The sequence below is a fragment of the Choloepus didactylus genome, chromosome 21, assembly GCF_015220235.1.
Source record: "Choloepus didactylus isolate mChoDid1 chromosome 21, mChoDid1.pri, whole genome shotgun sequence".
Taxonomy (NCBI): domain Eukaryota; kingdom Metazoa; phylum Chordata; class Mammalia; order Pilosa; family Megalonychidae; genus Choloepus; species Choloepus didactylus.
The window spans coordinates 48,247,337-48,270,948 of NC_051327.1; the positions used below are offsets into that span (position 1 = coordinate 48,247,337).

General features: G+C 52.8%; 1 protein-coding gene and 1 long non-coding RNA gene across 3 annotated transcripts in view; one reads left to right on the top strand and one right to left on the bottom strand.

Moving 5' to 3' along the window:
• Positions 1–5,696: 5,696 nt before the first annotated feature.
• Positions 5,697–16,385, bottom strand: LOC119517880. Its single transcript, XR_005213649.1, has 3 exons — positions 16,273–16,385; positions 9,526–9,594; positions 5,697–6,352 (listed from the first exon to the last, which is right to left on the bottom strand). It is a non-coding gene; the product is annotated as an uncharacterized LOC119517880 (long non-coding RNA).
• Positions 14,977–23,612, top strand: part of GSG1L (GSG1 like) — a 249,325-nt gene continuing 240,689 nt past the window's right edge. The window contains exon 1 of one of the 2 annotated variants that reach the window (XM_037814946.1): positions 14,977–15,618. In XM_037814946.1, coding sequence (XP_037670874.1) covers positions 15,288–15,618 — 331 coding nt within the window. In that variant the 5' untranslated portion in view covers positions 14,977–15,287. The remainder of the gene's footprint in view (positions 15,619–23,612) is intronic. The other variant, XM_037814945.1, reaches the window with a different exon arrangement.

A 23,612-nucleotide genomic window follows, 5' to 3' on the forward strand; every position in this document is an offset into this window, starting at 1 on the left:
AGCTCAGGGTTCCCTCTGCCACATCGCTGCACAGCCCGGGACGGCAAACACGGCAGCCAGGGGGCCCAGGCTGGCAGAAGCAGAAGGGAGGCCACTGACATTTCTTGAGCACCTACTAAGTGACTGGTTTATGGGGACATTTAACTCACTGGGGCATCAACATGAAATGGTTTCATGTCTTAAAAAGGAGAAAGCAGAGCCACTCAGAAATCTGACTGGCTGGGGTCAAATCTGGGCTCCTCATGTCCTGCTGTGTGACCTTGGGCAAGTTACTGAACCTCTCTCTGCTTGGATTCCTCACCTTTAAACTGGAGGTCATAATATCACCTACCCATAGGCTGTCCTGACGATTAAGAGTTAATGAATCTAGACCCCGTGGCTGGCAGCGAGGAGGCAGTGTGTGTGCTGGCTGCTGCCTCAGTTTCCCGGGATGCAGGGACAAAGTACCACAAACCGCATGGCTTAAAACAACAGAAGTTTATTGTCTCGCAGTTCTGGAGGCCGGGGGTCTGAAGCCAAGGTGCCCGCAGGGCCACGCGCCTCTGAAACCAAGAGGGGAGTCCCCATTCCTTGCCTCTGCCAGCCTTTCTTGGCTTGCAGCCACCTCACTCACAAAGCTGTCTTCTCTCTTGTCTATCTGTCCATATTTCCCTCTTCCTATAAGGACAGCAGTCACATTGGGCCAGGACCCACCCTCACCCAGTGTGGCCTTGTCTTAACTTGGTCACACCTGCAAAGACCCAGTTCCAATGAAAATCACATTCTCAGGTGCCGGAAGTTAGGATTTCAGTATCTGTTTTTGGGTGACACATTTCCACTCACAACCGCTGCTATTATTATTCTCAGTTTATTTTTATTATTCAAAGAATCGCCCTCCACTACATTCTGCCCCCTAGCGGCAGGTTGGGCAGACCCCACAACTTCTCGTCCCTCGCGGTTTCTGGAACAATCTCATTTCCTCTGCAAGGCTCAGGCCTGGTCGTTTTAAACATTGGTCTTAAATTCCATTCAAAGCTCCTGTCCTCCCTGCCTGCTCCCAACGCCAGCTGCTTGGAGTGTGCATGTGCATGTGCGTGTGTGTGTGTGTGTTGCTGTCAGGCTGTATTACACCATCCGTACCCTCTTTTGTTTATCGGTTCCTAGGCAGGGAGGGGGGAGGGGATGATCACGCAGAGAGCCTGCAGGTGGGGGGGTCCCTGCCCACATCGTGGGCCTGGTTTCCTTGGAGCAGGGCTCAGCCTCGGCCTGGACCCCTTGGCACTGGGGTAGCAGTTTTCCTTCCCCTGGCAGTTCCTGTTGTGTGTCCGTCCCCCGATACTTTCTCCAGGTTGGGGGTGTCTCTCGGCTCCATGGCCCCTCTAACTCCTTATCTACCCCTCTGAGGGTCACAAAGAAGAAATATGATTTCCCCTCGTTCTCTCTGGGAACACACCCCAGAGGCTGTTCAAATGGAGAGCAGCTGGGGGCTGGGGGCCTGCAATGGGTGTCCCACCCAAGGAAATCTCTGGGCCAGAAATTCCCAAGGCCTTGTTCCCAAACTCCAAGGGTCAAGCACCTGCAGTAGAGAACATCACTGACCCTGATTCCTCGCCAGCATGGCCAGGACTTAGAGAGCGTGGCGTGAGATATTAGTTCCTCACTTAGATATGTACATGTATTATTTCGAGATGAATTGTAAACAAGACTTGGAAAAACAACAGCAGGACAAAAGTGTGCTCCCCAACGCCCCCACCGCTGCCTGTAGCAGGGCTGATGTCTCCCTCTGGCTGCTGGCTTGGGAGGGGTTTCCATCTTGATGGGGCCTCTGTACCCCGCACCCCCAGCCTAAAAGCCCCCCAGCCTCTCCCGGCTTCCCATGGGGAACAGCGAAGGGATGGCGGCTCCGAGATTCTGCCAACTGCCTGCCAGAGCGCCAATGGTGAGGGCTGTTTTCCAGGATAATTGACCTCCTTGAAAGTCAAAACAGGACAATCAGCAGGCCCCCTCCCGAGCTCCTCCAAAGCCTCCTGCTGTTGGAGAAAACATGTTTGTTCTGAAATCTGGGCGAGACTCTCCTCCCTGGTTCTTCTTTCTGTTGTGCGAAAGCCCCTTGGGGAAAAGGCTGTGAGGAAGGGGTGGGAGGGGAGCCTGGAAATAACCCTGCAGCTTGGGATCCCAGCATTGTCGCCTACTGATTAAGTGACCTGGGACAAGACAGCGACCTCCTCAAGCCTCGGTTTACTTATCAGGGCAATGGGGGGAGGGGGTGGGAATGATCATAATAGTTTCCAGTTAGCTTTGCTGTGGGAACTAAGCGAGACTCGCCACCCTGAGCCCAGATGCATAACAGAACTGCAGTAAGAAGTTGTTCTTATTATGAGGGGGAAGATTCTGGAACAGCGTAGACCCCGAACAATGGGTACCTGAGCAATGGGTAGCTTCTCCCCTTCCTGCTCACTCCCTTCCAGGCTCCCGGCTCTCCTGCTCCTCTCCCTGAGATGTCTGCAGGGCTCACTCCCTCCCTCCTTGGGGCCCTGCACAAGAGGCCCTCCCCGACCACCTTACACCTTACGTGAGTGACAACTCCTCACCGTTCTCCACCGCCTTCACCCTGCTGCAATTTCCTTCATAGGTCTTATCAACACCTGGCATTTTGTGGATAGTTTTGGGGAGGCGCCTGGGGTTGTCATTTGCCTTCCCTCAAAAGAACAGACATTCCCAAAAGGGAAGAAACCACTGTATCGCCAACACCCAGAAAGGGTCGGGGGTGTAGCAGAGCAGGGGACGGCGAACCCTATCTGGGAAGGACCACATAGGAAGTAGCTCTGGCTTTGCTGGTCTCCACCGCAACTACTCAGCTCTGCCGTTGGCGCCATAGACCGGAGGTGAGTGAATGAATACGGCTGTTCCAATACGATTTAATTTATGGACACTGACGTTTGAATTTCATATCATTTTCATGTGTCACAAAATAGGATTCTTATTTTGATTTTTCCCTCCCCCAACCATCTGAAGATGTAAAAACCATTCTTAGCTTGCGGGCCGAATAAAAACAGGTGGCCGGCAGGACTTGGCCTGTGGCCATGGTGTGCTGCCTCCTGCAGCAGATGCTCGATGAGTGTTTGTTGAAGGGTTGAAGGAACATTAGTGGCAGCAGTTGGATGTTCCAGTGGAGCAGCCTGGAGCCTGTGATGAAGCCATTTGCAAACTCAAACTCCTGGAGAATTAAAATAGACTTGGATTCTGGGGCTGTGCAAACTGCTTAAGTCAGAAGCCCAGGCCCAGGACCTCCAGCCACGGAGAGCAGGGAGAAAATTTTAGGGCTGAAGGGTCACCCAGGTGCCTGGCTAGGGCAGTTGTTCCAGGTCCTCAGTGCTGAAGTAATAGAGGAGACAGAGGGAGGCCATGGCCTCTGCAGGGGGCTGGACTTGTTGAGCCGTGGGTTTCATGAGGATGAGCAGTGGGTGGAGTTCTGGAGAACAGTGGGGCTGACACTCTCACCCAGGGATGGCACACTCCACTGCCTGCTGGCATTAGGCCAGGAACAGACAGGAGTAAAGTAGGGTTGACGTAAGACGATAGGGCATGGTAGGGACTGTGGCAAACTGGAGAGACCATCTCCTATCTAAAGTGGTTACTCAGTTCTGGCCAGTTCTGCCATTCAGAAAGGCAAGTCCAGTGCTGGCAGATTTTTAGATGGTTTCTGAGAAGCTGGAGAATCTGATTGTTTGCATGAAGTCTCCTGATTTAAAATCTTGGCTCAAGTTTAAAAAACCAAAAAAGCCATTGCTAAGCCCAACAGCTCTGCACACTGAATCTGCCATGTGCACCCAGTTTGCAACCTTGCCCCTTGGTGAACTTCTACTCGACCTCATCCACCCTGCTCCGACCCATCCAAATTTTGCTGTCTCAGTTGGGTTCTCCAAAGGAAAGGGGATGGAGCTGCAGGCTGGTGAGAGCTACTCTCTCTGCCCATCAAACCCACTCATTCCCTTCTGATAACAGCCTCTGCCTCAGCCACGAGGCAGTCAGGTGACCCGGGCCTGGCCAGTAGGGTACTGAGTCTCCCTGGAGCAGCAGGTGATCCAAGAAGTGGGCACCTGACCCAAACCGGGCCCATCAGCACTTCTCCCTGGGATTGATATACTGATCCTGGGAGACAGTCGCTCTCCTTTCCCCACCCATTGCTGAGCTGGGGCTGCTGTGGCCGTGTTCCCTGCCTTGCAGAAAAGGCCTTTCTGCAGTGGGATGCAATGAGGACAATTAGACAATTAGTGGTAGGATGAGAAGCAGATGGGGTGACAGAGTGTAAGAGTGCTGGTGGCATGGGGCCCTCAGTTCACCCCAGAGACCCTGATTCCTGCAGCTCTTCCTTCCACACTGTCACCCACCCCCGGGACTTGCCTGCTGCATGGACCAACAAGCCCCTTTATTGCTTAAGCCGGTGTGAGTCGGGTCTCTGATCCTTGCCACCAAGACAAGTTACTGTGGAGATTAAATGAACTAAGAACAGTGAGATAAATGAGGTTATCACTCAGTGACTGTTCACAATGATTGTCACTACAGAATCTAGCACTTTTTGGGCACTTCTTAGGTATGAGGGCCATGTCTGGAATGTTCTGCATGTTCAGTGAAAATTGTTACACTGTCTTGCAGAGGGTTCAGAGGGGTTAACTTGCTAGATCAACATCATTCAGCGATGAGATGGCCAAAGTGGGTGTGGGTGGCTTCACAGCTGTCTTCCCAGTGATGTTTCTGTGTGGCTCCATTCGATGGATGGAAGGGGAGTGGGTCAGAGTGTCCCTCCCCAGCTGGCAGAGCTGGGGCCCCGGTCACCTTCAGTCAGATGATGCAGTTCCCAGAGGGACGAAGCCACATGGGTCCCACGTTGGTTGATGGAGAAGGGATCGGGGAACACACATGCATGTCTGATGGAAGTAGCTGTTACTCAGGTTTGCGAAGGAGGGAGACCTTCTGCAAAGAAACCTTGAGAAAATGGATGAGGCTGCGGTGCCTGCTTTCTTAGGTGCCTGAGAAAGTTCTTTGCATGCATTTAGCAGACTCGGTGGCCCCTTTTGCAAATCCTCCTCCTGTCCTCACTCTCATTTCACAATTCCATCTGAATCAGCCAGGGCGCTGGTGGAGAAGGATTTGCTCTTAATGAGCCAGCCCTGAATCGCCTTATTTTCTTGGCATTGACAAACTATATCCCCTAATAAAAGTTTCATGACTCAATTTAACATGGAAGATGTCTAATCCCAGCCCCTCCTGTCCTGATCGCAGATTATCTCTAGGTATCGGTTCTGGGAACATTCTCAGACATTCAACACAAGCCCTGTCTTCAGGGACAATGGCAACTGAGCTTGGCCAGGGCACCCGTGGGCAGAAGGTGCCACCCACTCTCTGGGGCAGCATCTCTGCCCCTGCCTCTTCCTGCCCCCTCGTGGTGGTCACAGGCCATCCTGGCTGCCCACATCTGTGCTCCTGGATCTGCCCTGATCACCTGCGGTGGATTGTTTGCAAAGAAGACCACTGCTGTTCCTTCTGTCCTCTAAGCCCCTTTGCAATTTGACATTCTGCTCCTCCATTTGGAGGTGGAGTCTATCTCCCCTCCTCTTAAATCTGGGCTGAGTTGCTTTGCCCAAGAGGATGCCATGGAAGTGACTCTGCATAGTGTCAAGGAGAAAACTTGAGAGCTCTTGCAGTTTCCACCTGAGTCTGCTGTGCAAAAAATAAAAGAAGGCCAGTCCAGCTTACTGGAGGGTGAGGGGTCATGCGGGAAACTGAGGCAGCTCAGTCAGTGGCTAGAACCAAGTGCCAGATGTGTGGGGGAGGTTCTCCTGGGCCCTAGAGTTCTGGGCTCTCAGAATGCTGCAGGCGCTGCATGATCCAAGGAAAGAGGAGCAGAAGAAATGCCCACATTCCAACTCCCAGAATCATGAAAAAATAATCCATGGTGTCTTAAGCCACTAAGTTTTGGGAGTTTTTAATGCGGCAATGGGTACGAAGGAACTGGCCGATCGACATTTCTACCTCGTGCTATTGGCCAAAGCGAGCGACACAGCCAAGTTCGAAGTCAAGAAGCAGAGAAGTAGGCACTACAAAATTTCAGTGTGTTTCCCAAGGACTTCTGTAACAAAGTACCACAAACTGGGTGGCTTTAAAACAGCAGACATTTTTCTCTCACAGTGGTGGAGGCCAGAGGTCTGAAACCGAGGTGTCGGCAGGGTTGGTTCCTTTCGGAGGCTCGAGGGAGGTTCCATCCCATGCGTCTCTCCTGGGTTCTGGAGGCAGCCGGCTGTCCTTGGCTTGTAGCTGACATCACTCCATCTCTGTTCCGTCTTCATGTGGCTTCCCTCCGTGTGTGTCTCTCCTTGTACCGACATGAGTGTTTGGATTTAGAGGCCCACCCAGTATGGCCGCATCTTAACTTACCTAATTACACCTGCAAACACCCTATTTCCGAATAAGGTCATGTTCTGAGGTTCTGGGTGGATGCGAATTTGGGGGCGGGTGCTACTCAACCCAGTGCACCCATTTGTCTCAATGATAGCGTCCTTGCCTCTTTTATTTTTTTAAATCTCACCCATTCCCCCTGGGGAGCACTGGAGCTAGAATAAACAGCCCGGAGCAGAAAGGCCCCTGTAGCTGCAAAAACCCATTACACTTCTCCCCATTCACCAAGAGGACAGGTTCTGCCTTCTCTTAAGGCTGAGTTTCCCCCCACCCCACACCCACATGGCCCCACTGAGTCACAACCACCTAAGTTTCCCTACTCTTGTTTATAACCACTTTAAAGGAAGATCCAATAGACTAGTAGTACCCAAGACATCCCTGAGCTGAAAGACTTCCTCAGTTTCCTCATCTGTGAAAGGGGACTGCAAATACACCTGCCCCATAGGGTTGTTATGTGGGTATAATGAGTCAGTAAGATGTGAACCTGCCTGACACAGAGTCAATCTCTTCTATTATGAGTTATTTTGTTACTACTAAAACAAGCCCTTAAAACAAGAGACTCTTGGATGATACTTTGTCATGAGATGGGGAGTGACCCCAAGGTTGACTTAAAACAGCTGCTGAGCTTGAAGATGGATTGTGTGGTTGCTTTTTTTTTCTTTTAAAGAAAAAGACAGGCACTCCACATTCAATGATTGCTCTGGGGTGACACATGACTGGCAGTGTTTTGCTCCCTATGGGGAAAAAAACAAAGCACCAAATCTGTCCCTTCGAGATGAAGGTTTTAAAACAATGAGTGAGAATGTAACCGCTTTTTGAAAGACACTTATGTTTTTGGAAACAGCATTTTGAAAACAGATGTCTGGAAATGTTTCCATTGTTATGAGCTCTTATTGCCCCAAAGCAGTGAAAGTGTATTTCTTTTAAAATCTCCCAAGTCTGCACACTTGAAGCACTTGGAAACTACAAATTCCAAAAAAAAAAAAGCCTCAAAGTCATTGAAAACGTAACTTTTATGGGGGTTTTGAAGCCACTTGTTTTAAAATACAAAAATACTAGTCTTCCAATTTGTTTGCAAAACTAAGTGATGGACATCAAAGAAGATGGACATGTATTAGCCAAATTACACCCAAAATGGTCCTATATTGGTGAATGGGATTAAAATATGAGTACTGTTATTCTGAAAGCATAATGCACGAGGCTCTTTTTCCATTGGTGAGGCATTGTTGTCAGCTCCAACAACTATTCAAACCAAGTACAGAAATGACCCTAGAATTGCTGCAGCCCTAGTGTAAACCATGCTTTTTTAAAAATTAAAAAGGCATATCCAGCTGCAACACTGTCACTAAAAAATATTATGAATGGTTTCATGAAAGTCAATAGATTTCTTGTATTTTGAGTAAATAAAATAAAACATTAAAAAAGTTGAGTATATTTCATCATTTTGTCCTTTTTTTTTTTTTTTAGTTTTAATATATGCTTTATACTGTTCATAATATATTTGGGCACTATTATGTAATTTATAAATATTTTTACCGAGTTGGAGACCCCTGCTCATAACTGTTCTCCGTGAATCCCAGGTCTCTCTCTCCCTGGGGGTCTTAGCTTTTTGGTGGTGGGTAGGTGGGAAGGGACTTTTTCCCAGGTCCTGGGAAGCAAAGCGCGCTGTTCTGCTCCTGGCCCCTAGGGGGCAGCAGAGGGAAGCAAATAGCAGCTCAGAAAAATCGACTCAGAAAAACAGCCAGAGAAAGACCGGTTCCGGAGACACCTTAAAGCATCCCTCCTCGTCCCAACCTCCCTCATTGTCTCCTCATCATCCCTCCTTATCTCAAGCTCCCTCGTCGTCCCCTCATCAGGAAATGGAGTTAGATTAGCTCAGACCTCGAGGACTGAGGGTTGGTACAAGGAGGGGAGCCAGTGACTCCCCAGGCTGGGGGTCTTTAGCCTGGACACGTGGTTAATCTGAAGACGAGAGAGAGACATCATGACAGACCCAGGGATCACAGGGCAGACCTGGACTCAGACCCCGCCCTGCTACCTCTCGATCCCCCGATCCCCCGGAGCCTCCGCTCCTCCAGCTGTAACTAGGGTGCTTGCACAGTGGGGTTTGGACTTGGGGCCTTGCTCTCAGTGAATGCAGCTGGGTAAGGAATTTAGGGTCCCTTCTCACTGTTCCAGAGCAGACTTCAGTGCGTGGGGTGGATCATGGCAGGAGCCTCCTAACACGGCCCTGAGGCGCCTTACCTCCTGGCTGCCCGCCCCTCAGGCCCCCAGGAGGAACTTCCGGAATCGCAGTCCTGGCAGCGCCCTGCTCCTGCCCCACCAACCCTCACAGGCAAAAATCAAAGCTCCTTGGCCAGCATTCGAGGCCTCCCCCAGCCCCCGCATTCTTGCCCCTTCTCCTGGGTGCCCTGATCTTCTGCCAAACCAGCTTGGTGCTGGGCAGTCGGCGCCTCTCAGAGCAGCCTCACTTTCTTCTCTGTGAAACGGAGGCAGCGCACCCCAATGACAGGAGTTGGAGGCCCTCACACACGTTGATGCTCCCTCCCCCCACCCCTGTTTTGCAGGTGAAAAAACCGAGGCCCTGAGAGAGAGGGGTGGTGACTCACCCAGAGGCTGCAGCCCGGATGTGGCAGGGCCAGGATCAAAATTCAGAGCTTCCCACCCACCCCTGGGACACCCTCTTTCTCCAGCCCAAATATCCTTCCTCGGCGAGGCCGTTGCTTCACCCCATCGCTCCCTCCCATCCCTCTGTTTTCCTTTCCCACTTCATCTAGCATCATTGGAAATGACTACATTTCTTATCGGTGTTCTTGTTTGCGATCGTCTCCCCCTTTTAGAATGTTCAACCCCAGGCGGGCAGGGACCCTGTGTCCCTTGTTCACCAAATGCCATGTGAATTGGGCACAGAGGAGGGGCCCAGTAACTGCTTTTGAATAGAAGAAACAACAAATGTAGAGAGAGCCAAGGCAGTTTCAAAGAAACCACGGAGCTCCGACTGAACATTTCCTAGTGAAATGGGTCCCTTTCTTCTCTGGAGAAGCCACCCCTGGGACTTCTTGATTGCAAACAATCTGAGGGTCCCCTTACCCCTGGGTGGCTGGTGGAGCAGCGAGCAGTCTCAGGAACATACCTGCTCTGCCGGACCGTTTTCACCACCTGAAAAATAACATACATACGGAAAAGTGATAACTTTCAAAGTATGATTTAATGAGTAGTTAGCAAATTTCAAAGAATGTTATGGGTTACATTTCCACAATTTCAATTATTTCCTTATTGTGAAGTATAACGTAAATACAGAAATGTGATAACTTTCTAGCGATTCTAGCTGTTCTATACAATTCAGTATTCATAATTCTTTGTTAAATCCTATCTCATCAGTTGCTATGCCTTTTTCTCATTTGATCACTGTCTCAATCTTCAGGGATATCTGGGCCATGACCCCCCAACTTGTTCATATTGAAAAGGGTTGTCAACATTATGCGGAAAAGGGATGCATCTGGTTGATGTTCTTGAGAGGCTGTTGCATCTGGGTTGGAGACTTATCGGGCATAGGAACACTCTGGAAGATTTAAGTTTCTGAAAAGTAAACTTGATGAGTGAAACTTCTATAGAGTCTCAGATGGGGACCTGGGTATTCTTTAGTATTTTCGGGACTACTGTTGATTGGGGCTTGGCATACTGTGGGCATTTGGGATATCTAGCTGGAGCTTGCGTAAGAGAAACCTCCAGGATAGCTGCTTTACTCTATTTGAAATCTCTTAGCCATTGAAACCTTATTTTGTTACCTTTCTCTTCCCCCTTTTGGTTAAAAAGTCATTTTCAATCCCTTGATGCCAGGGCCAGGCTCATTCCTGGAAGTCGTGTCCCATGTTGCCAGGGAGATTGGCTCCCAGGGAGTCATGTCCCACAAAGCGGGGAGGGTAATGAATTTATTTGCTGAGTTGGACTTAGAGAGATAAAGGCCACATCTGAGCAACAAGTTCTCTGGAGACGCCACTTAGGCATAATTTATAGGTGGGCTTAGCCTCCCATTTATAGCCATAAGTTTCACTAGGGCAAGCCTCAAGATTGAGGGATTGACTTATTAAGTAAGGGGGTCCTAATTTCACACAACATATATTCTGTCTAAGATAAACAACCAAAGTCTCACATTATGGACTGTCATCTTTAACCAGAGGAGTAAAGAAGATCATTGGGCCTCGATACCTTGGGAGCCACTGTTTAAAAAAACTTCCCTGATAACTGGAAATCGGCTAATCTCTTGCCATAACAAGAAGGGCCTGCTCTGGTTTCCCAAACTCTATTTTGAAGATTTAGGAAACAGGTAGTGACTCTGAGAACCCAGAAGCTATCGAGTGTCTTTGTAGCAGTCGACTTAAAGGAAAAGTCCAAAGTGGAATGCATTTGGGACATGTCCCTTCAAAGCATATTTATATTCCTGAAAAGTATGACTTACATAATTAGTAGCAACAATTTTCTTTTTCTTTTTTAGTAAATTCTGTTGAATACAAAAATGTGCTCAGTTCCCAACCATTCAGCTCAGTGAGGTTTCATAAACTGAACTTGTCCGTGTGACCAGCCCTCAAAAGCCCCCCGTGGTCCCTCCACCACTGTTCCACCTCCCAAGGATAACTGCCATTCTGATTTTTAACATCGTATATTGGTTTTATCAAAAATGTTTTGGGCCTTGAGTCCAGGTTCTCAAATTCCAAGGCCCCCAGGGCCCTACAGGTGTCCTTAACAATGGAAGGGCCCTGGTGGTACCCTGGCCCCTTTGGAGCACAGGCTCCCTTTTGGGGTCATTTGCTGATGGTTGCCAGGCCCAAACGTGGGTCCAGTATTGACTGATAATTTGATCTTGCAAGAGTAACTGGAAATCTGGGTTTTATGCGAAATCTCATGAGTCTCGAACGTTGGCAACTCATGAAAATTTAACATACTGTAAAGCTCCATCCAGGCTAAACAAAAACATGTTTGTGGGCCAAATTTGGCCTGCAGGCTGCCAGTGGGGGTGCCCTGAGAGGCCCCCAGTCCACTGGGACAGATGTGAAGACCGATTTCACAGTTCAGTGATTACACTGAACCACAGATCAGAGGAGGGGATGACAACAGGGGGGGCGGTGGGCAGTGGGGGGCAGGGAAGACTCTGCTGTGAAAGGCATGCTTAAACAGCACTCGGAAGGAACCAGAATAAGAAGAGAGCATGGGCATTCCAGGTGGGGGCGGGGGGAGGCGTGCAAAGACCTGGAGGTCGACCTCAGCCCGGACTGGTTGGGATCTGCAGAGTGATTTGGATGCCCACAGCTCTGAGTGGGTGGCAGTGGGAAGGGCGGGAAAGGGGCTGGAGGTGTGGGCAGAAGCCAGTTCACATAGGACCTGGAATGGCAAACTCAGGCATTTAGACTTTGCCCCCCAGGGGAGTGCTTGGAGAAGGTTTAAGCAGAGGCGTGATGGGGCTGATGCCAAGGCGAGGGGTGGATCCGGGTGGGAGGGCTGGGAGATGGGAGGCTGTTGAACTAAAGAGGAGGGAACCAGGGTCTTGGGTCCAAATTTCTGGCTTCCTAAGCAAGTCCCACCCCCCACCAAGCTCCATCCAGCAGGAGGTAATTCCAACTGTATCACTCTTTGGGGACAAAAATACCCATCCTATCCAAAGGGCTTGCTATTGAGTCTGGATTCATTCCAGGAAGGGGGTGTAGACACATAAAGTGGCTCCCTCCAGTGGCGTAATTTCCACCTGTTGCCCAGATCTTCAGCTTGAGTGTAAGGCCCAGCATGGCCAATCAGAGCTTTCGATCTTTTCTGCACCCTCCAAATCTGCTCCCCCCAAGGAGTTCCAGTTCAGCAAATGGCAGCCCCGTCCTTGCGGGGGGTGCTGACCAAATACTTTGGGGTTGTCTTTCTCTCACACCCCACATCAGATCCTTGAATGAATCCTGTTGGATTTGCCTTTACAACAGGTCTGGAATCTCCACTGCCCTTGCTGCCACCCGGGTCTGAGCTACTAGCATCCATCACCTGGATTCACTCACCTGCTCCCTGGCTGCTCTCCAGCTTCTACCCTTCTTAACCTCAGCCCGAGGGACCTGGTTATTCCCAAAGTCAGAGCATGGCCCCCTCTTCAGAACCCCCCGGGTTTCCACCTCACTTAAAGTCAAGGCCAGCTCCTTAAAATGGTCTGCACAGGCCTATCTGCTTGTCTCCATCCCCTCTGCCCCCGCCATCTCCCCGACCTTGTCTCCTTTTCCAGTCCCCCTTGCCACACTGGTCTCAGCTTTTTTAGTAAATTTTGTTGAATACAAAAATGTGCTCAGTTCCCAATCATTCAGCTCAGTGAGGTTTCATAAACTGAACTTGCCCGTGTGACCAGCCCTCAAAAGCCCCCCGTGGTCCCTCCGCCACTGCCACTCTGAACATGCCAGGCAGGCTCTTGCCTCAGGGCTTTTGCACTGGCTGTTCCCTCTGCCAGGAAGTTTCTTTCCCTGGAGAGGCCCATGGCTTGCTCCCATGCCTCCTTCAAGTCTTTGCTCAAATGTCACCTTCTCAGCTAGGGCTTCCTCCAATCCCCACTTCCCATCTACCTTCTCTGCTTTGTTTTCCTCCCTGGCTCTCATTGCCTAAGAGCTCTAACACACTCTACTGACAATTTGTTTATTAATTTTGGTCTCTCTTTTCCCTAGCACAGAGTGGGTGCCCAATGAATGAGTGATGGGTGTTTTTACAGGAAATTTCAAACCTCTCTGTGCTACCTCTGGGTATTTCTTAAGAGGTGTGGTCTCAGAGACATAATTCACCTGGCCTCTCCTGCTTTATATGCCCAGAACAGCATCCCCAGTCTGCCTGCCTGCCCATCAACCCCAGTCTCCAGCCCAGAGAAGTACCACGTCTCACATCTGAGGGGCTAGTTTTCAGATGTGTAACAGACACTCTTGTGAGGGATATTGCTCATCTGCTTGAAAGTGTTACTGAATTCCTTGCAGCCATTTGGTTGGTATGTATTTTCTCTGTCCACTGATAATCTCGGTGCCACCATGATTGTATGGAGGTCCTCCCTCTCAAACTAGCTGGGAGCCCTTTGCCTCGGGCAGGGAAAGGGCTCTGAGAAGTGAGCCTGGGGTCCCCTGGCTCTCCTGCACATGGGTTCCTGCCAGGGATGTTGCCCTAAATGCTTTACTTTCACCTACCCCGGGCAGTGTGGCAGCAGCTGCCAGCCAGCACAGGCTTCCCCACTGGAGTAAGGCAACTCATCACCCATTAACCTTGAATTCTGCCAGCCCTGCCAATCTGCAAGCTGGGGGGTGTCAGAGCAGCAGAATTTTGAATTCTGCTTGGGCAGAATTCAAATGAGCTCTTGCAATCAGCCTGCAGTTAATTGTTGCACTCGCTGGGCCTTGGGGCACCACATACCGTACAATATGAAGGGAGTTCAGGGAACGTGGTCATTTTAGAGAAAAGGGGGATGGGGCAAGCCCCCTTCACACCAGAGATCCTGAAAAGGTTTTCCAAGTGTGGTCAAGTGATGCTGGCTGAGATGTTAATAATAGTGGCTCCTATTTATTAAGCGCCTCCCCTGTGCCAAATGGTTTTTACAGGCATGAGCTCCCCCTTTTACAGATATGGGAATTAAGGCTCAGGGAGGTTAAGAGACTTGTTCAAGGCCACACAGCTGACCAAGCCCCAGACTTTGTCTGATCCCAAAGTCAGTATGCTTGATCACTCTGCTCCCCTTCCCCATCCCAAGAAGCTCCTAACAAGGGATATACTGCTGATTTATTTTGCTTTCCACATTACGAAGATTCTTTCTGCAGGGTTCACGAATATTTCCAACTTAATTTTTTTTTTTCAAACACATTTGAATTCTTAAAGATTCTGGGTTGGCAGCCCCTGTGGGGCACCCCTGACTGTGGCTACAGCAGCTGCATGTCCAGCATGAGACTTTCTTGAGTCATGCTGTTCAGGATCTCAGGTGGGGATGTCCTGCGTGGGGAACACCCATTTGTCATACTCAGTGCTTGGCATCTTATTTGGGGCCCCTCTTTGCCACCCTCCTTTCTGTTTCACATTCATGATAGGGAGCCCCAGGGAACTGCAGCTTCATTTTGAGGGGACCCCTTCCCACTGGTTCATACAGTCCAAATCCACGTGGGGGGACCCCCAGGGAAAGCTCTGGGCCCCTCTGCATTCGTGGTGGGGCACCCCTCCTGACTGGTCCCTTCTGGCCTGTCTCACCGGCTCTGCAGCTGAGACCTTTTGGGGAACTCTCTCCGTGGTCTTCCTTGGGGCCCAGTCCTGGGGGTGGGGGTCCTGCTGTTCTGTGCCCCTAACGGGGAGCCCCAGCAGGTTTCCACCCTTGTCTCTCCAGGTCTCGCGCGGGCTGCCCCCTCCCGGTCGTTTTGTTGCCCCACCTGCCCCTCGGGGATCCTCTTTCTCTGGGAGCGCTCGGCCTGGGCGTCCCTAGGGGGCGTCCCGACTCTCCGCGTCCCACGCCCGCGCCCGGCGTGGGGCGCCCCCTTTTCCCGTGCGGGCGGGCGCCGGAACAGTGTCGCCGGCCGCCTGCAGGTGTCTCCCCGCGGAGGGGCGCGCGTCCCTGCGCCGTGGCCGCTGCCAGGCGCCGGCGGCTGCTCGCCGAGGTGCACTCGCGCTCTGGGCTCGGGGCGCGCCGGAGCCCCTCCGCCGCCGCCGCCCGCGCGCCCCCCGCGCCCCCACCCAGGGGGGGACCATGGGCCCGCGCCGCGACCGCCGCCGCCGATCGCAGGCGCCCGAGCCCCGGGGCGCGGCGGGCCGCGGCCGCTGACGCGGGGCGCCGGCTGCCAACTTCGCGCGCGGAGCTCCCCGGCGGCGCGGGAGGCATGAAGACGAGCCGCCGCGGCCGAGCGCTCCTGGCCGTGGCCCTGAACCTGCTGGCGCTGCTCTTCGCCACCACCGCCTTCCTCACCACGCACTGGTGCCAGGGCACGCAGCGGGTGCCCAAGCCCGGCTGCGGCCAGGGCGGGCGCTCCAACTGCCCCAACTCGGGCGCCAACGCCACGGCCAACGGCACGGCCGCCCCCGCCGCCGCCGCGGGGAACGGCCCCCCTGGCGGCGCGCTCTACAGCTGGGAGACTGGCGACGACCGCTTCCTCTTCAGGAATTTCCACACCGGCATCTGGTACTCCTGCGAGGAGGAGCTCGGCGGGCTCGGTGAGTGAGCGGCCGCAGCGGGCTCGGCTCGCGCTTCCCCCCCGGGGGCGGCGCGGCCCCGGCGGCCCGAGCCCGGGCTCCCCGCTCCCGGCAGGGCGAAGGGCCCGCGCCGCCGCCAAGGCACCGCTGCCCGCGCTCCGCAGGGCGGGCGGTCGGGTTCGCGGGCGGAGAACGCGTGGGGCAGGTCCGGAGGCAGGATATTGGGCGTTTGGGACGCTCCGCCGTTTGAGGGTTTCGGGGCAGACCCCCTGCCCCTTCCCAACGCCAGGCGGCTTGGGGGACGTTGCCGCGCCCTGGGGAGGCGCGTCTCCCGGCCACCCACCCGAGCGGCGGGGCCGAGGGGCGCGCGTTCCTTCCCGCGCCTGAACTCGTCTCCGAGCTCTCCCCCTCCCCCTCTTTCTTCCGCGGGGCACTACATCCCCCCTCCAGCGGTCCCTCCTCTCGGGGGCCACGGGCTGCTGCTCCAAGCCTAGCTTGGCCGCCGCTCCCGCAGCAGGTCCCCGGAGCCAGGAGCCGGGGGAGTCAGTCTTCTCCACCCCCTGTACTCAGCCCGCCTAAGCCGCTCGCAGACGGGGCTCGAGAAGCACGGGAATAGGGACCGTCCCGTGGGTTCCCGGGAAGCGGGTCCCGCCCGGGAGCCCTTCTCCTCCTGACCTCCTCGCCGGAGAGGATGCGTGCGAGTGGGAGACGAGGCAGTCGGGAAAGCGGGGCCAGCTCGGCCAGCTCGGGGTCGGGGAGTCCGGGAGGGCGTCTCTGGCAGCAGAAGCCTCGCATCAGAATTGGGGGTGGGGAGCGCTGACTTTTCCGAAGGCGGCTCGCTCTGCTCCCTTGGCGGGGCACCCGTCCCTCTGCCCACGGGGGGCGGAGAGGGCTGGAGGGAGTGCCCCGGGGTGGGTGGGTGAATAGGGGGGGGCAGCCAGGGTATGGTAGGGCTCAGGGGAGGGACGCTGCCACCAGCCGGTTGTGCCAGATGCCCCCGCCTCCCCGAGGGATGTTGTTTCAAGCCTAGGTGTGGGGACCCTACTGAATGAGTGACCTCTCTTCCCAAGGTTAAATCTCCTTGGAGCACACACAGCTCTTCCTCAGGTGCAGAGGGAGTGGGTGCCCATCTATGCTTGTCTCCAGCAAGCCTTCCAGGCTGACCCTGTTGGCCTCACTGGTTTAAAGGGTGGCGGGGAGCAAATGTGAAATAGACCCCAGGAGGAGCTCCAGGCCAGGCACTAGCTGCTCCCTGGGCCCGGAAGCCCCTTCCCCACACCTCTTTCATGGCACTTGGCACCACTTGGTATTTTCTGATGCACGACTTTGGTCATTAGTTGACTGTCTGCGTCTGTTCACAGGCTGTCACTCTGAGAGGGCAGGGCTGTGTTGGCTTTGTCCCTGTCATGTACCTGCCTCCCTAAAGTGTCCGGAGCATAGTAGGTCTTCAACAAATATTTGCCGAGGAAGTGTTGGGTGAAGCCTCACGGTGAGGAATCAGAGGTTTCTTTGGGTGCTGCCTGCCCAGTCTTGCCTCTGGAGGTGACTGATGGAACTTTCCTGTGACTCTTACCATCCGAATGAAGCTGGTCCTTTGCCAAAGATACACAGTGTTTGAATAGGGTTCTGCCCCTGACCTGTTTCACCCCATCAGACTGGCCCTTCTGTCCACTCAGGACTTAAATTTTCACTCGAGGACTTAATTTAAAAAGAAATTCTTTTTTTAAAAAACGTTGAAAGGCATTTTGGCTAAAATTCTCTACCTTCTGCAAGCTTCCGTGCTGCACGGTCCTAACCAGTCAGCACTAACCTCTCTCCCTAATGCCCTGTCATGGGGGGACATTTGCCACCTTCAGGCTAGAAGGGTGGGGATCCCACCTATATTTCTCCCAGCTCAAGAAGATGCCTCCTAAGTTTGGGAGAACCTGTGCCTCCTGCCAAGTTTCTCTTTAGTGAAGAAACACAGCCTCCTTGCTGCCTTCTTTGTGCACACGCTTAAAAACACAGCACTGTGCCCCTGTCCCAGCCCCCACGGAGTGTCCTGGCCTGTCACTGGTCACCTGAGCTCTCTTCTGGCCTCTGCCTGAATGTCACAGACCCGCCTCTTGCAGTTATTTCCCTGTAGCCTACCCAGGGCTTGGCACAGAATCTTTGAGCCTGAGGATACATAAAAAATGTTTTAATTATTAACTTAGCAAACAAGTGGTAACTGACATTTATTGAGCAGTTGACATGGCCCAGGTTAAGTTAAAACTTTTCACCTGCTGGATCTTAATGAATCCTTGCCATGAGCTTAGAGACAGAGACGTCCACAGTGACCACTTATAGATGAAGAATTGGAGGTTCATAGAGGCTTGGAGATTCATCCAGGGCCTCTCAGCTAGCGAGGGAGCTTGAATCGTCTTCTCAGAGGCAGGAAGGAATCAGGGTGAAGCGAGGCAGGAGAAGGATGGTGCAGGTAGGGAGCCAGAGAAGAGGGCAATTTGGGGGCCTCAGCCTAGGACCCATGGTATGGGACCCTCGGCCCTCACCCCTCTTGTAATTCTGTTGGTAAAAACATGGGTCATTGGTTCATCTGCAAAATAAGAGACTCTCCATTTTCTTTTGATCACTGTTGGCTGGAGATACCCCTCCCAGAAAATCACAATTTTTCTCCCTGGGAGCTTGGAAAATAGTTATCAGCCTGTCAGTGCTGGTGAGAAGTTTGGGAGATCTGAGTCAGCTGGGTGGTTTCACCTGCTGAGCACCAAGGGCCCAGTTCCTGCCCCTCACCGCTGCAGTCTCGGAAGGGTTAGGAAGTACCTGGCCTCAAACTTTTGTTGCCATGACAACTTTTCTTCTGGGTTCGGTGATAACTTTTTTTTCTGATTTTTACTCTAAAAGAAAAAAAAAACAAAAGAAAACACCCCAACAATCCCCAAACAAAACCCTGCCCTCCTCTCTCCCCATCCCCAAGTACACCGAGTACAAACCTCCTTCCCTCCCGTGACACCCCAGGGAAGGTTTTCTCTCCTTCTCTGCGTTCCACGTGCACCTTTCTTCCTGCCAGATGCCTGTTCTGTAATTTCTTTCTGAGCTCGAGAAAACCTCTCCCCACTCTGGGCAGCCACAGGGAAATCTAATAAGCCCTTTTCCCCCGACACTAAAAACCCACAGCATTCACAAAGAAAACCACAGCCTGTTTAGACAGATGTACTTTCACCAGACCTGGCACAAAGAAACCTATTCTCTTTCCTCCAAGAAGGGGCAGCAAACCTTCTTCAACAGACAAAAGGGGAAGTGTGGCCTTGACACAGAATTACCCCAAGTCCTTAAAGCAAATTGGATTTCTCTTCTGGTTTAGACCCTTGTAAGGGTTTGGGTGGTGCAGATGCCGAAGGACAGGCCTGGAGAAGGGAAGGATGAAGGTGTTGGGGGGTAGCGTAAGGGTGGGGGGAAGGCTTGTGCTAACTGGGAACCCAGGCAAGGCTGCAGGGCCTTGGGCCCGTGTGTTGGGCTTGATCTTGTACGTTTTTGAAGACATAAGTGATTTGGGGAAGACTGCTGGGTAGTGGGATCTAGGATGGGCTTGAGAGGATGGCTGGAGAGAGGCAAGAGACGGTCAGAGAGGAGAGGGGAACACAAGGCCCAGGGCTTGGCGATGGGCTGGGTGTAAATGGCACAGGCAAAAGAGCCACGTGTGACCCAAGCTGGGGAGCCTTGAGGCCCGGACAACGATGGCCCTGCGGACAGTCCCAGAGACCCTGGGAAAGCAGCAAGTTTGGTGTTGCAGATTCTAGAACTGCTCTCTCCCTTGTGGAATGGATGCAGCTGGCCCACTCGACCTAAGGGGGATGGAAACTTGGCTGTGCTCTTTCTCTTACTAGCAGTGTGGCTTCGGGCGAGAGGCTCTGTTTGCTACCCCATAGAATGGGGGATCAGGGCAGCTAATACCTGCCCAAGGTGTGGGATCCAATGAGGCAGTGCAGGAAAGGTGTGGACACCTGGTCTGAGTTACCGCATCTCTCACGTGGATTTCTGCAGCCGCTTCTGACCTCACTGGCATCCTCGTCCTGCCTGGTGTCAGAGTTAGATCCGGTCCCTCCTTTGCACAGCACCCTCTGATGCCCCTCACGCCCACTCAGAGTCCAGGCCAAGTCCTTGCCATGGAAGCTACCAGGCCCCATGTGGCTGGCAGCCTTCAGCCCCCTCCCTTGGATGCTCACTGTTCCCTCTTCCCGGAAGGCTCTTCCCCTACGCAGCCACCAAGAGCACTTCCTGCAACTTCAAGTCTATGCTCAGTGAGCCTGGCCCGACCGCCTGATACAGAATTGAACCCTCTCCCTCCACCTTCTACCCCCCCTTTCCTGTTTAATTTTTCTCTATAGCGCTTACTGCCATCATCCTTACCTAAATGTTACTTGCTTGCCTGTGTATCGTCTGTCAGCTTCGTGAAGGTGGGGACTGAGTTTTATCTGCTTTGTTCACTGCTGGGTCCCCAGGGCCTAGAAGGCAGCGTGTAGTAGGTGCTCAATAAATACTTGTGGAATAAATGTTAGCTGTTGTTATTACAACTGCTCCTTGTCTCTGGTTCTTTCCCCCAGCTCCAAGTTTCTTCTTATGATGCAGTGAGGCAGGGGACCAGCTGGGACCCCTCCCCTACTACCAAGGTGCCTGTGTCACACCACCCCTCCTGTATACACACAAGGGGGTCAGGGCAGGTCACTCTGGCTCAGGAGGAGACAGCTCCCAGTTGGCCTCCACTCGCCTTTCCAGCTTCTCCTTCTTTTCTCCCTTAAACTATACTGCTACATTTTCACAAATATGAGGACATATGTATGATGGTCACAACCAGGGGGTTTCCAGTACTTGCGAGTATCTAATATTAGATGGCTTCATGTTAGGGGCATCTGATGGGCAAAGATTCCAACTCTGAGAGGTGTTCTAAGCCCTTCACCCATGTGTCCTTATTTCATCCCCATAAAAGCCCAGACAAGGAAAATGGAGGCACAGAGAGGTAAAGTGACTTGCCCAAGGTTGCACAGCAGATAGGTGACACAGCTGGGGCTGCACCCAGGCAGAAGGTTCCAAAGCCTGGCTCTTGCCTGCTGGGCTGCTGGCTGCACTGCTCCCCCCACTGCAACGCCTCTAACCCCGATTCCCTTTAGGATCCTCTGACACCACCTCCCTGGGAAGAGCCCTGTACCAGGAGTCATGAGCCCCTGGTTTGAGTTCAGCTCTGATGCCAGCTTGCATGGGATAAGTCACACTCCCTCTCTCTTTGGATTTCGAGGTTTTGTTTTTGTTTTTTGTTTGGTGATGGAGGCAGCAGAGCTCTACCCTCAGGACCACAGGCTTTGGGGCCAGGCAGTCTGGCAGTCTAGGTGGCAGTTCCCACACACTGTCCCCTGCTGTGTGGCCTTGGGTAAGGACCTGCCCTCTCTGGGCCTCAGCTTCGTTGGCTGGGGCATGAGGATGATAACATCTGCCTCACAACAGCATCGCGGGTTAAACCAGCTAACTTGGGGTGCACTCTGCCTTGCCCAGCAAATGCTCAACAAATGGCGCTTGCTATAATCTGACGCTTGTGTCAGAGGCTGCAAACCGGGTGGCCTGTGGGCCAGATCTGAACTGGCCATCTGTTTTTGTTTGCCCCCTCTGCCCCCAGCATGTACAGCGTCTTGGAATAGTTGCCGGCATTTAAAAATTTGGATCCTTTCCAGAAACATCTGGATTTATGGCTTTTCTCCAAAACCTGGCAGAGCTGTCCTCCAGGGAGCCAGACGAGTCTGCAGCAGCCCCACCTGCCCCATTTGTCCTCCTCACTCCTTCACGACTTGCCCTTCCAGGGGCTCAGGCCTCAAGCCTTGGCATCCTCCTCGATGCCCCTCTCTCTCATGCCCACATATGATCTATTGGCAGATCCTGCTGTGTCTTCATTCAGAATTCAGCCCCATCCAGATCACGTTCCCAGAAGCTCCACTGCCGCCCCTCTCTGAGCCCCAGCACCTGTCACTTGGACTCCAACAGTAGCCTCCCCCCTGGTCTCCCTGCTTCCGCCCTTAGACCTTGTGGTGGGTTGAATTATGCACCCCTAAAACACAAGTTCTTAATCTTAACCTACTTTCCTGTGGTCTGAACCCACTGTAAATAGGACTGCTTGAAGATGTTCTTTTAGGTAATGTTTGGCCCAGCTGAATGGGGGTGGCCTCAACCCAGTCACTGGAATCCTGTATTAGCAGGATAAATTCAGATATAGTTAGAGAAAGCCCCAGGGAGGTGCGGGAAGCTGGAAGTCAGTGGAACTCGGAAGAGAAAGTAGAGGACATCGTCACGTGATGCGAGGTGGGGAGACAAGCCAAGGAACCCCGAGGATCACTGGTGAGCCAGCACCAGAATGTGACAGGCTCTGGAGAGAAAGCATGGCCTTGCTGATGTCTCAGTTTTGGACTTCTCCAAGCCTCAAGCTGTGAGCCAAAAAATTCCCATTGTTTAAGCCAACCCGTGGTATGGTTTTTGTCCTAGTGGCCTCATAAACTAAGTGGATCCACGTCTATCCTTCACCTAGCAGCCAGAGAAGTCTTGCTAAACACTGAAGTCAGATCACCTCCGTCCTCTGCTGGAAACCCTCCTCTGGGTTCCTTCTCATGCCGAGTAACAGGCAAATGCCTTCCTGCATTGCCTCAGGGCCCTCCACCCCCTCTTCTCTCCCTGTTCATTCACTCAGCTACACTCATACCCACCTCCTTGCTGGGCTTCTGGGCCTTTGCACTTGCTGCTCCCTCTGTCTGGAAAATTATTCTCCCAGAAACCCACAAGGCTTCCTCCCTTCTCAGGCAGGTCAAATGTCCCGTTCGCAGTGTGGCCCTCCCGGACCCCCGTCAGAACCGCATCCCCTCCTTCCCCCAGCACCCCATTCTGCCCCTCACCTTGTTTTCCCTATTGCTCTAATCACTGTCTTACCCACCACCCATCACACTCATTTATCTCCCCTACTAGAATGCCCGCTCCATGAGGGCAGGATTGTGTCTATATCACATAATGCCACTTCCCAGAACCTAATGAGGCTGACACTCAGGAAGTGTGCAAGAAATATTTGTTGAATGCATGTGGGATTCTCCGAACTTCTCGGGACTTCTGTGTGCAGTGAGAGGCCCCGTGCTCGGTTCTCTGCGTCTGTCATTTCCTTGGACTTGTTGGATGTTCATTCTTCCTTCCTTCCTCTTTTGCCCAGCTCTCTGAAGAGGGGTTTCCTAGGGCACTGAGGAGCGGAAGGAGTTTGCTGTGGTCGCTTCCACCCACGTTTAAATTCTCAGGATGCCAGACTCAGAAACTCATGGGGCCTCTGAGTCGTCTGCAGGAGCACGGTGGTGGTTAAGCTCTTTGGGTCCTGGCCTCCAGAAACAGACACAAGGCCAAGTAAGAACAAAGGGGGAATTTTCACCAGGCAGAGGTGAAATCGCCAGGCCTCAGGGCTCAGAGCCAGGCCCACGTGGTGTGCCGGAATGATGAGGCTTCCTTCCGGTCCAGGGCTACCAATTAAAAACCTATGAAGGCAAGACTAGAAGCCAACAGAAGGAGGGTGCGGTGGCACTGTGGGGAACTGGGGGGCAGCCACCTCATCTAAAGGGCCTCTGCTCAGCCGCAGACATCTGCTCTCATGCAGGATGGGGGCCCAAGAGGTGCCAAGTTGTCCATTTTGTCAAAACTCCAGGTTTTTATACGAAATCTTTGGGTGGTTAAATTTGGCAACTAATTGCATTGGGGAAAATAAAAGAAGAGGAAAGAAAACCACACTCCAGGGCTAAAGTCAAACACTTCTGAGAGGTGGGTAGACACTTGCCTCGGCAGTTTGGAACTTCTAGGCCAGAGCTTTGCTACTAGCATGATTCAGATCCCAGCCCCCAGTTTCCACATCTATGGGGTCACATTCCTGAAAGAGAATCTGATGGGACGGCATGGATCAGGCAGACATGGCTGGTCCAGTAAGCTCTGGTCAGGGAGGGAGGTGTAGGCTTACCCAACCCCATCCTGTG